This window comes from Choloepus didactylus, chromosome 6 (assembly GCF_015220235.1).
Source record: "Choloepus didactylus isolate mChoDid1 chromosome 6, mChoDid1.pri, whole genome shotgun sequence".
Lineage (NCBI taxonomy): Eukaryota > Metazoa > Chordata > Mammalia > Pilosa > Megalonychidae > Choloepus > Choloepus didactylus.
This window is the reverse complement of record NC_051312.1, coordinates 93636875-93650566: the sequence shown is the minus strand read 5'-3', so window position 1 is coordinate 93650566 and position 13692 is coordinate 93636875. Positions and strand designations below refer to the sequence as shown.

The 13692-nt window shown below is 41.9% G+C and overlaps 1 protein-coding gene across 1 annotated transcript in view; it reads left to right on the top strand.

Moving 5' to 3' along the window:
- The window catches only part of TENM4 (teneurin transmembrane protein 4), a 771745-nt gene that overhangs the window by 607595 nt on the left and 150458 nt on the right, over positions 1–13692 (top strand). Inside the window, exons 13-14 of the mRNA XM_037840847.1 lie at positions 10091–10192; positions 12086–12280. Coding sequence (XP_037696775.1) covers positions 10091–10192; positions 12086–12280 — 297 coding nt within the window. The remainder of the gene's footprint in view (positions 1–10090; positions 10193–12085; positions 12281–13692) is intronic.

The following is a 13692-nucleotide window of genomic DNA, read 5'->3' as shown; positions in this document are numbered from 1 at the left end:
CCCAGCAGAGAGGAGACAGGCATAGAAAAAAAACAACACGAAAAACTCCAAAATAAAAGCAGAGGATTTTTGGAGTTCTGGTGAACACAGAAAGGGGAAGGGTGGAGATCAGGCCTTGAGGCGCATATGCAAATCCCGAAGCAAGGCTGATCTCTCTGCCCTGGGCACCTTTCCTTAATGGCCCTGGTTGCTTTGTCTATTAGCATTTCAATAACCCATTAGATCTCTGAGGAGGGCCGTTTTTTTTTTTTTTTTTTTTTTTTTAAATCCTTTTTGCTTTTTCTAAAACAATTACTCTAAGAAGCTCAATACAGAAAGCTTCAAAGAATTGAAATTTGGGCACGTCAAGTCAAGAGCAGAACTAAGAGAGCTCTGAGACAAAAGGCAATAATCCAGTGGCTGAGAAAATTCACTAAACAACACAACTTCCCAAGAAAAGGGGGGTGTCCGCTCACAGCCACCATCCTGGTGGACAGGAAACACTCCTGCCCATCGCCAGCCCCATAGCCCAGAGCTGCCCCAGACAACCCAGTGTGACGGAAGTGCTTCAAATAACAGGCACACACCACAAAACTGGGCGTGGACATTAGCCTTCCCTGCAACCTCAGCTGAATGTCCCAGAGCTGGGAAGGGGGAGCAGTGTGAATTAACAGAGCCCCATTCAGCCATCATTTGAGCAGACTGGGAGCCTCCCAACACAGCCCAGCAGCCCAGAACTGCCCTGGGGGGACGGCACTCACCTGCGACATAGCACAGTCATCCCTCAACAGAGGACCCGGGGTGCACAGCCTGGAAGAGGGGCCCACTTGCAAGTCTCAGGAGCCATACGCCAATACCAAAGACTTGTGGGTCAGTGGCAGAGACAAACTGTGGCAGGACTGAACTGAAGGATTAGACTATTGCAGTAGCTTTAAAACTCTAGGATCATCAGGGAGAATTGATTGTTAGGGCCACCCCCCCTCCCCGACTGCCCAGAAACACGCCCCACATACAGGGCAGGCAACACCAACTACACACGCAAGCTTGGGACACCAATTGGGCCCCACAAGACTCACTCCCCCACTCACCAAAAAGGCTAAGCAGGGGAGATCTGGCTTGTGGAGAACAGGTGGCTCGTGGACGCCACCTGCTGGTTAGTTAGAGAAAGTGTACTCCACGAAGCTGTAGATCTGATAAATTAGAGATAAGGACTTCAACTGGTCTACAAACCCTAAAAGAACCCTATCAAGGTCAGCAAATGCCACGAGGCCAAAAACAACAGAAAATTATAAAGCATATGAAAAAACCAGACGATATGGATAACCCAAGCCCAAGCACCCAAATCAAAAGACCAGAAGAGACACACCTAGAGCAGCTACTCAAAGAACTAAAGATGAACAATGAGACCCTAGTACGGGATATGAAGGAAATCAAGAAGACCCTAGAAGAGCATAAAGAAGACATTGCAAGACTAAATAAAAAATGGATGATCTTATGGAAATTAAAGAAAACTGTTGACCAAATTAAAAAGATTCTGGACACTCATAGTACAAGACTAGAGGAAGTTGAACAACGAATCAGTGACCTGGAAGATGACAGAATGGAAAATGAAAACATAAAAGAAAGAATGGGGAAAAAAATTGAAAAACTCGAAATGGACCTCAGGGATATGATAGATAATATGAAACGTCCGAATATAAGACTCATTGGTGTCCCAGAAGGGGAAGAAAAGGGTAAAGGTCTAGGAAGAGTATTCAAAGAAATTGTTGGGGAAAACTTCCCAAATCTTCTAAACAACATAAATACACAAATCATAAATGCTCAGCGAACTCCAAATAGAATAAATCCAAAAAAACCCACTCCGAGACATATACTGATCACACTGTCAAACATAGAAGAGAAGGAGCAAGTTCTGAAAGCAGCAAGAGAAAAGCAATTCACCACATACAAAGGAAACAGCATAAGACTAAGTAGTGACTACTCAGCAGCCACCATGGAGGCGAGAAGGCAGTGGCACGATATATTTAAAATTCTGAGTGAGAGGAATTTCCAGCCAAGAATACTTTATCCAGCAAAGCTCTCCTTCAAATTTGAGGGAGAGCTTAAATTTTTCACAGACAAAGAAATGCTGAGAGAATTTGCTAACAAGAGACCTGCCCTACTGGAGATACTAAAGGGAGCCCTACAGACAGAGAAACAAAGACAGGACAGAGAGACTTGGAGAAAGGTTCAGTACTAAAGAGATTCGGTATGGGTACAATAAAGGATATTAATAGAGAGAGGGAAAAATATGGCAAACATAATCCAAAGGATAAGATGGCCGATTCAAGAAATGCCTTCACGGTTTTAACGTTGAATGTAAATGGATTAAACTCCCCAATTAAAAGATATAGATTCGCAGAATGGATCAAAAAAAATGAACCATCAATATGTTGCATACAAGAGACTCATCTTAGACACAGGGACACAAAGAAACTGAAAGTGAAAGGATGGAAAAAAATATTTCATGCAAGCTACAGCCAAAAGAAAGCAGGTGTAGCAATATTAATCTCAGATAAAATAGACTTCAAATGCAGGGATGTTTTGAGAGACAAAGAAGGCCACTACATACTAATAAAAGGGGCAATTCAGCAAGAAGAAATAACAATCGTAAATGTCTATGCACCCAATCAAGGTGCCACAAAATACATGAGAGAAACATTGGCAAAACTAAAGGAAGCAATTGATGTTTCCACAATAAGGAGACTTCAACACATCACTCTCTCCTATAGATAGATCAACCAGACAGAAGACCAATAAGGAAATTGAAAACCTAAACAATCTGATAAATGAATTAGATTTAACAGACATCTACAGGACATTACATCCCAAATCACCAGGATACACATACTTTTCTAGTGCTCACGGAACTTTCTCCAGAATAGATCATATGCTGGGACATAAAACAAGCCTCAATAAATTTAAAAAGATTGAAATTATTCAAAGCACATTCTCTGACCACAATGGAATACAATTAGAAGTCAATAACCATCAGAGACTTAGAAAATTCACAAATACCTGGAGGTTAAACAACACACTCCTAAACAATCAGTGGGTTAAAGAAGAAATAGCAAGAGAAATTGCTAAATATATAGAGACGAATGAAAATGAGAACACAACATACCAAAACCTATGGGATGCAGCAAAAGCAGTGCTAAGGGGGAAATTTATAGCACTAAACGCATATATTAAAAAGGAAGAAAGAGCCAAAATCAAAGAACTAATGGATCAACTGAAGAAGCTAGAAAATGAACAGCAAACCAATCCTAAACCAAGTACAAGAAAAGAAATAACAAGGATTAAAGCAGAAATAAATGACATAGAGAACAAAAAAACAATAGAAAGGATGAATATCACCAAAAGTTGGTTCTTTGAGAAGATCAACAAGATTGACAAGCCCCTAGCTAGACTGACAAAATCAAAAAGAGAGAAGACCCATATAAACAAAATAATGAATGAAAAAGGTGACATAACTGCAGATCCTGAAGAAATTAAAAAAATTATAAGAGGATATTATGAACAACTGTATGGCAACAAACTGGATAATGTAGAAGAAATGGACAATTTCCTGGAAACATATGAACAACCTAGACTGACCAGAGAAGAAATAGAAGACCTCAACCAACCCATCACAAGCAAAGAGATCCAATCAGTCATCAAAAATCTTCCCACAAATAAATGCCCAGGGCCAGATGGCTTCACAGGGGAATTCTACCAAACTTTCCAGAAAGAACTGACACCAATCTTACTCAAACTCTTTCAAAACATTGAAAAAAATGGAACACTACCTAACTCATTTTATGAAGCTAACATCAATCTAATACCAAAACCAGGCAAAGATGCTACAAAAAAGGAAAACTACCGGCCAATCTCCCTAATGAATATAGATGCAAAAATCCTCAACAAAATACTTGCAAATCGAATCCAAAGACACATTAAAAACATCATACACCATGACCAAGTGGGGTTCATTCCAGGCATGCAAGGATGGTTCAACATAAGAAAAACAATCAATGTATTACAACACATTAAAAACTCAAAAGGGAAAAATCAATTGATCATCTCAATAGATGCTGAAAAAGCATTTGACAAAATCCAACATCCGTTTTTGATAAAAACACTTCAGAAGGTAGGAATTGAAGGAAACTTCCTCAACATGATAAAGAGCATATATGAAAAACCCACAGCCAGCATAGTACTCAATGGTGAGAGACTGAAAGCCTTCCCTCTAAGATCAGGAACAAGACAAGGATGCCCGCTGTCACCACTGTTATTCAACATTGTGCTGGAAGTGCTAGCCAGGGCAATCCGGCAAGACAAAGAAATAAAAGGCATCCAAATTGGAAAAGAAGAAGTAAAACTGTCATTGTTTGCAGATGATATGATCTTATATCTAGAAAACCCTGAGAAATCAACGATACACCTACTAGAGCTAATAAACAAATTTAGCAAAGTAGCGGGATACAAGATTAATGCACATAAGTCAGTAATGTTTCTATATGCTAGAAATGAACAAACTGAAGAGACACTCAAGAAAAAGATACCATTTTCAATAGAAACTAAAAAAATCAAGTACCTAGGAATAAACTTAACCAAAGATGTAAAAGACCTATACAAAGAAAACTACATAACTCTACTAAAAGAAATAGAAGGGGACCTTAAAAGATGGAAAAATATTCCATGTTCATGGATAGGAAGGCTAAATGTCATTAAGATGTCAATTCTACCCAAACTCATCTACAGATTCAATGCAATCCCAATCAAAATTCCAACAACCTACTTTGCAGACTTGGAAAAGCTAGTTATCAAATTTATTTGGAAAGGGAAGATGCCTCGAATTGCTAAAGACACTTTAAAAAAGAAAAACGAAGTGGGAGGACTCACACTCCCTGACTTTGAAGCTTATTATAAAGCCACAGTTGCCAAAACAGCATGGTACTGGCACAAAGATAGACATATAGATCAATGGAATCGAATTGAGAATTCAGAGATAGACCCTCAGATCTATGGCCGACTGATCTTTGATAAGGCCCCCAAAGTCACCGAACTGAGCCATAATGGTCTTTTCAACAAATGGGGCTGGGAGAGTTGGATATCCATATCCAAAAGAATGAAAGAGGACCCCTACCTCACCCCCTACACAAAAATTAACTCAAAATGGACCAAAGATCTCAATATAAAAGAAAGTACCATTAAACTCCTAGAAGATAATGTAGGAAAACATCTTCAAGACCTTGTATTAGGAGGCCACTTCCTAGACTTTACACCCAAAGCACAAGCAACAAAAGAGAAAATAGATAAATGGGAACTCCTCAAGCTTAGAAGTTTCTGCACCTCAAAGGAATTTCTCAAAAAGGTAAAGAGGCAGCCAACTCAATGGGAAAAAATTTTTGGAAACCATGTATCTGACAAAAGACTGATATCTTGCATATACAAAGAAATCCTACAACTCAACGACAATAGTACAGACAGCCCAATTATAAAATGGGCAAAAGATATGAAAAGACAGTTCTCTGAAGAGGAAATACAAATGGCCAAGAAACACATGAAAAAATGTTCAGCTTCACTAGCTATTAGAGAGATGCAAATTAAGACCACAATGAGATACCATCTAACACCGGTTAGAATGGCTGCCATTAAACAAACAGGAAACTACAAATGCTGGAGGGGATGTGGAGAAATTGGAACTCTTATTCATTGTTGGTGGGACTGTATAATGGTTCAGCCACTCTGGAAGTCAGTCTGGCAGTTCCTTAGAAAACTAGAGATAGAGCTACCATTCGATCCAGCGATTGCACTTCTCGGGATATACCCGGAAGATCGGAAAGCAGTGACACGAACAGATATCTGCACGCCAATGTTCATAGCAGCATTATTCACAATTGCCAAGAGATGGAAACAACCCAAATGTCCATCAACAGATGAGTGGATAAATAAAATGTGGTATATACACACGATGGAATTCTACGCGGCAGTAAGAAGGAACGATCTGGTGAAACATATGACAACATGGATGAACCTTGAAGACATAATGCTGAGCGAAATAAGCCAGGCACAAAAAGAGAAATATTATATGCTACCACTAATGTGAACTTTGAAAAATGTAAAACAAATGGTTTATAATGTAGAATGTAGGGGAACTAGCAGTAGAGAGCAATTAAGGAAGGGGGAACAATAATCCAAGAAGAACAGATAAGCTATTTAACGTTCTGGGGATGCCCAGAAATGACTATGGTCTGTTAATTTCTGATGGATGTAGTAGGAACAAGTTCACTGAAATGTTGCTATAGTATGTAACTTTCTTGGGGTAAAGTAGGAACATGTTGGAAGTTAAGCAGTTATCTTAGGTTAGTTGTCTTTTTCTTACTCCCTTGCTATGGTCTCTTTGAAATGTTCTTTTATTGTATGTTTGTTTTCTTTTTAACTTTTTTTTTTCATACAGTTGATTTGAAAAAAGAAGGGAAAGTTAAAAAAAAAAAAAAAAAAGAAAAAAAGACAAACAAGGAAAAAAACAAAACAAAAAAAAAAAAAAAACGATGTAGTGCCCCCTTGAGGAGCCTGTGGAGAATGCAGGGGTATTCGCCTACCCCACCTCCATGGTTGCTAACATGACCACAGACATAGGGGACTGGTGGTTTGATGGGTTGAGCCCTCTACCATAAGTTTTACCCTTGGGAAGACGGTTGCTGCAAAGGAGAGGCTAGGCCTCCCTGTATTTGTGCCTAAGAGTCTCCTCCTGAATGCCTCTTTGTTGCTCAGATGTGGCCCTCTCTCTCTGGCTAAGCCAACTTGAAAGGTGAAATCACTGCCCTCCCCCCTACGTGGGATCAGACACCCAGGGGAGTGAATCTCCCTGGCAACGTGGAATATGACTCCCGGGGAGGAATGTAGACCCGGCACCGTGGGATGGAGAACATCTTCTTGACCAAAAGGGGGATGTGAAAGGAAATGAAATAAGCTTCAGTGGCAGAGAGATTCCAAAACGAGCCGAGAGATCACTCTGGTGGGCACTCTTACGCACACTTTAGACAACCTTTTTTAGGTTCTAAAGAATTGGGGTAGCTGGTGGTGGATACCTGAAACTATTAAACTACAACCCAGAACCCATGAATCTCGAAGACAGTTGTATAAAAATGTAGCTTATGAGGGGTGACAGTGGGATTGGGAATGCCATAAGGACCAAACTCCACTTTGTCTAGTTTATGGATCGATGTGTAGAAAAGTAGGGGAAGCAAACAAACAGACAAAGGTACCTAGTGTTCTTTTTTACTTCAATTGCTCTTTTTCACTCTAATTATTATTCTTGTTATTTTTGTGTGTGTGCTAATGAAGGTGTCAGGGATTGATTTAGGTGATGAATGTACAACTATGTAATGGTACTGTAAACAATCGAAAGTACAATTTGTTTTGTATGACTGCATGGTATGTGAATATATCTCAATAAAATGATGATTAAAAAAAAAAAAAAAAAGAGATCAGCATAATGTCTAGCACATAAGAACTGAATAAGTAGCTGTTTTTATTGTAATGACAGACACAGTTTTCATAACTTATCAACCCAAATGACACAAACTGGCAAAAGATATTCGACAGTAATTAATGTCACTGAATTGTACATGTGAAAGCTGATGAAAATGGGAAATTTTGTATTGTATATATGTTACCAAATAGAATAAAAAAAAAAAAGTACTCACAAAAAAAAAAAAAAAAAGGTTAGGAACACGGATTCTGCCAGGGAAAGCATTGAAAAGCAGAGATACATGGAGCCCTGGCTTGTGAGTCTCTCTCCGCTGAGGCTCAGACCACTGAGCCCTGAGTGAGGCCACATGTTGGATTAGACCCTCTTGTTCTTAACTCTGTGTCAGTGTAAAATATTGCTCGTGTTAGCAGAGGGGCAACATTAAATGAGAGGATTTGCCCATTCAGAAGATAAACCAGACATCTGAACCTTTCTCCAAACTTGCTAAGTTGTTTCCAAGTTGATACTGGGAGACATTGGGGAAAGATTTTTCTGGAAAGGGCCCCTTGATGAATGCCTCCCCTCTCCTTCCTGCCCATACATATCCAGGCCATTCTTTAAGCCCATGTCCTCCAAGAAGCCTTCCCTCTGCTGATTTTTCTCCGTTCCGGCTGCTATTGCATTGGTCTTAAGGGCTTTACTGCCTTTAAAGCTTGAAGCCCCAGTCTTTGGTGCCTTTTCTTCACGATTGTTCTTTTAATCAATTATAAAGTCATAGAATTTTGGAACAGAAAAGAGATTTTAGGGATTATGTCTGCCAACCTTCATTTCACATAAGAGGAAGATGAAGTCTAGAGAGGGGAAGAGAGTTGCTTCTAGTCACACAGTGTGATATTGGAAAAGTGGACCCAGAACCAGGGTGATATTGGAAAAGTGGATCTCTTACCTCCAGGGAGAACTTCTTCCATGCCCAATGCTGTTGCCCAGGTGACAATTCACTTATTGCCTTGTTCTCCCAGTTCTTCCAGTTAGTTTGCAGGTTTCTTTTAGGCAAGGCTTATGTCTTGGTAACCTCTCATTCAACAGAGACCTTAATCTTGGCTTCATGACTTATACTTCTGAATTATGGCAACAGGCTGAATCCTTAACTCTGCCCTGTGAATCTAACTTTATCCTCTACTCTCAACTCTTCTACTGATTTGCTGTGTGACCTTGGACAACATGGCCCTTTCTCTGGGTGTCAACTTCCTTCTTGTTAAATGAAGGCATTCAGCTAGATGGGTCTTTGTTTCCTTCAAGCTCTGAAAATTCTAAAATTTTCTACTCTCCAACTGGATCTTTTGCTGCCTGCAGGATTGCCCCCCTCTGTCCCCCAGATGTGACTCATTTGTGCACCCAGCTTCGGCTGTACAGTAAGTTCCTTGAAGGTCTAGGTAGCATGGCGTCATGGAGGAAGCCCAGTCTTGGAATCCAAAGACCTGGGTTCAAATCCTGACTCCATGACGGTATCTGAGGGCCTTCGGCAAGTCACTTCATTTCTCTCAGCCTTTTTTTTTTTTTTTTCTGGGTAAAATAGGAATAATAATATGTGCTTGATAGATGTGTTGTGAGAATGAATGAGATAAATTTGTGGAAATGTATGGTACAAAGGAGGTGTTCAATGGATAGTTGCTTCTTTCCTTTATTCCATATCCAGCATTGAGAAATGAGCTTTTCCAAATAAATGAATTTTGTAGATTGATGTTTACTAACTTGTGCTATAAAACACTAATTTTGGGTGAAAATCTTTCTTAAGTGGAGTCGACATTTCCTTAACATGTCACATGGAGTATACCAAAGGTATTAGGAAGAGTGAGAGATAACATTCCCTGTAAAAGATGGGCATGACACCAGATGCTGAGGATGCAGGTAGGACAACAGAAATAGGAAAGGAAACGTCTATGCCTTTTGAATGAGCTTGGATTTTTTCATCGGGGCAAATGGGGAGCTATTAAAGGGGTTGAGGAAGAGACTGACAAGATCAAATTTGTTTTGGAGCCATCCCACAAGCTGCGGGTTGGTGAATGATTTGGGGTGGGGAGCAAGTCAGGAAGCTGAGAAATCAACCACAAGGCTGTTATGGTAGCCCTGGGAGAGATGGTGGAGACCTGGACTGGTACATGAAAAATCAGAAGTGGGAAAAGAGATCTGCAAATTTCTAGTAGCTTTATGAAAAGAAATTAATGGGAGTAATATCAGTCTTTGTGAGAAAAACGTAAAATACAGAGAAGTTTAAGGAAGACCACAAGAATCACCCAGTAATCTGCCACCCAAAGAAGGCCACTGTTAGCTTAAATTGTTTTCTCCCAGTGTTCTAGATGAAGGGTTTCTAATGCATTTTAGATACAAATTTGATTTATAAATATTTGGTTCAGGCAGACATTTTCCAGAACATATCTTAATGTCAATTAAGATACGTTTCAGTAAGAGTAAAAACAACATGTCATTATTAACTCTCTTGGCTCCTTTCAGTGACCAGGCTGGAAGAGTTCAAAGCATGGGTCTTGGTTAACCTGAGGCTTGATTAGTAAAGTAGTTTCTGTTTTCAACTCTCCTTCTCTTTCCTTCCCCCAGAATCAGTGGATAACTGCCCCAGCAACTGCTATGGCAATGGTGACTGCATCTCTGGGACCTGCCACTGCTTCCTGGGTTTCCTGGGCCCTGACTGTGGCAGAGGTGAGAACTCCTTCCACATGTTCACTGGAAATTTCTACTCCCCAGGGTATCAGGGTCATTTCAGGTTCCACTTCTCAGAGCACTGCAGAACCCCAGGCCACCGCCTGACTTCTACGAAAAGGGGTCCCAAGGGCCATTCCTCAGATGCCCTTTAAGGGAAGTGTGCCAGCAGAGTCAGGGCCTCATCAGCCACCCCTATCCATAGGTGGATAGTTCGGAAGATCGGAGAAGAACTAGGGGGCAGTCACTGTGAATGTAGCCTCCGTCTCTAGAGATGGCAGTGGGAGTCCTTTAAAAAGCTGGTCTCGCCTCAGAGGAGTGATCAGCACTTGCCAAGCAGCTTTGAAGTTTATCTTCATGCCAGTGTGATTTCCATCTGGCCTTGTCGAGGGGGGTCTTCTAACAATGCAAGCAGAAATCTTAGCTTAGACACCAAGGAAGGGCTTGGGAATCTAGGCTGCTCTTCTGCACACAGGACCCTAAGTTGCCTTGTATTTTGACACACACAGTGCTAATGATTACCACTATTGAGGTAGTGTTTTTGGCGTTCATATCTGTTCTGGAAGAATTAGTAGAGAAAATGCCAAAGGAGATCTGTCATCCTAAGAACTTGGCATTTCTTTTGGTTTGTCACTTCTCTCATTCATCAGATATTTGCTTCATGTCCATTTCAGGATCGGTCCTATGTTGGCATAGGGATTGCAACACTGAACGAGACATGAGCCAGGAGCTCCCTGTCTGGTCTGAAACATGGACAAGTAAATAGACTATTACAAAGCAGTGTATGAAATGCACTGTAACAAGGCTAAATTCAGGGAGATTCTCTCCGAATAGATGAGGGATGCTTTCTCAGGTTGGAAGGGATAAAGATCAGAAAAGACTTCCCAGATGAGGTGACATTTGAGCTGAGTGTTGATGCTTGAGTAGGGGTCCCTCAGTGGAAGATGGTTATTCCAGGCTAAGGGAACAGTGCTCTGCAAATACTATGCTGTGAATCCGCTTTGAGGGTGCTGCTTATTCTTCATAATATGAAATAGGCTCAGTTTGAGGCAGCAGAACTAGCAGTTCTAAGGAGGCACAGGAATTACTTGCTGAGATTTAGAAAGGAAAGCAGCCAGATGGGGGCCAGGAGAAGGTGGTGCAGTGAGAAGAGATGAGTCATTTCTTATAACAAAAATTACTGTCTCATCCCATATGCACTTAAAGTTAAGAGTCATGTATAAAACAGCCTTATTACAGCTCGGTCAGACTGGTAGGTACTTAAAACACAATGCAATATAATTTATTTTTATATAGTATCCTTCATAGAGATGAACACGCAATCCTTTAAGCTAAGAGGCAGAATGGAAAGATAATACTTTAAAGAACCAAGTTGGGCTCAGCAGTTCTCTTTGGGGGTCAGTGATGCATGGGGCTTGAGTGGAGGCCTGAAAGGCAAGAAAAGCCAAGATTTGCTGGGTTATAGATGACAATAAGTGGCACTGTGGATGAGGTGTGGGAAAATGAAAGTGGAGTGCTATTAGGAGAGAGCTGGAGGAAGGATTGTGGTAGGCAGGAGGCCCAGCCTTGTCTTTTCCACTAAGACCAAGGAACAGATCAAGGCTTCCTGTCTAAGGTTCCTAGCAAACGCCATATCACATCAGCAAAACAAATGGGACAGGAGAAAGCAATGCTCAGTGAACACCCGCTCTGCCAGGCCCTGCACTGCACTTTCACCTATGATTCCAGATGAAACCCAGCAACACAAGCAGGCGGATGGGCAGACGTGGGTGTCTGGGCAGAGTTGAGGCCAGGCAAATGAGATCAAGCCAGGCAGGCAATGTGGAGGAACAAAGGCAATTGACGTACTCTGGGCATTGATTCATGCCAGGTTTCCTGTCTGGTCTCCCCCAGCCTCCTGCCCTGTGCTCTGTAGCGGGAACGGCCAATATATGAAGGGCAGGTGCCTGTGCCACAGTGGCTGGAAGGGTGCTGAGTGCGACGTGCCCACCAACCAGTGTATCGATGTGGCCTGCAGTAACCATGGCACCTGCATCATGGGCACCTGCATCTGCAACCCCGGCTACAAAGGCGAGAGCTGCGAGGAAGGTAAGACTTGCGCCAGAAGTTTCATCTGAGATAAAGGCCAGCACACATCTGCCAAGGGGCATCCAAGGAGCACAGGGAGCCTCCTGTGCTGTTCTGAAACCTCTATCCCTTGATCCAGGAACTCTACCAGCAACAGAAATGTACAGGAAGAGGACAGACAAATCAGGGTCCTGGACAGAGAAGGGGAAGGGAACTGTTGTTTATTGAGCACTTACCATATATAAGCCTCTGTGCTTGAAGCTTCCTATCATTTAACCTTCAAACCCCATTAGGGAAGGTAATCATCTCCATTTTGCAGCTGAGGAAACTGAGACCCTAAGAGTCAAATGACTTGCCTAGGGTCACATGGCTAGTAGACAGTAGAGCTGAGTTTGAATCCACTCTTTCTGGCTCCATAGCCCAAGTCGTTTCCACTCCCCTGTAAGCTCATGTGCTCACTTTCTTCCTCCATTCTGAAGTCAGATTCTACTGTAGACCTCCAAATTCTGCCTTCCTTTATCACACTCCTGTATGTGTGTTCATATGGGCACTCAGGTGCCACAAGCCTGTCTCCTTCCATCATAAAGTGAATGTCCACCTGGTAGATCAAGGCTAGATGATGAGCTGCCAGTTTAGCAGTGACACTGGGCATCGGTTTCTCTCCTAGAAAATGTAACCAGGTGAGATAAGTAGATAGTCCCATTTCACAGATGAAGAAACTGAAGCCAGGGAAGGACAGTGACATGCCCATAGTCACAGAGCTAACTGATGGCAGGGCTGGGATTTAACCCAGGTCTTCTCCCTTCAAATCAGGTACTCTTTCTTCTTGACTGCATGCGATTTCCAGGTGAGAGGAGGAGCCTTACTCAGAAGCATCACAGACTCACTGTTATGAGGAACACTCTGTAATCGGTTGTAGGTTTGAGTCCTCACTCTGCCACTAACTGGACTCAGTTCCCTCATCTATAAAATGGGAACACCTGTCTCAGAGGGCTGTTGTGAGGGTTAAATTAAATGACCTGGGTAAAGCACTTACTGTCTGACAGTAAACGCTCTGTAAATGTTAGCTCTTATGTTGTTCTGGTTCTTGCTGTTGTCATTGTAATGGGGACAATCGCACATTTCCTGCTTCGCCCCCCCGCACTTTATCAGAGGTCTTTTGAAACGGAAGGGCTTTGCTTCAAGTGAAATTTGAAACGGACTGATGGATGATGCTGTGCACAGGTTGGTGTCTCCCAGTCAGGGGCCCTGGCACCTTCTCTGGTGGGTGGAACCGGCTCCAGGGAGAAGTAGTTTCTCTGTTGGTGTTTAATAGATAGCCCTCTGTCAAGACATCATCTTCTCTTTAAAAAAGAGAGCCCATGACAGACCCATTTCCAAAGAGTAGGGAAGAGGAAGGGATTAATGTCTGAAAAGCATCGCCTCTCCATGAC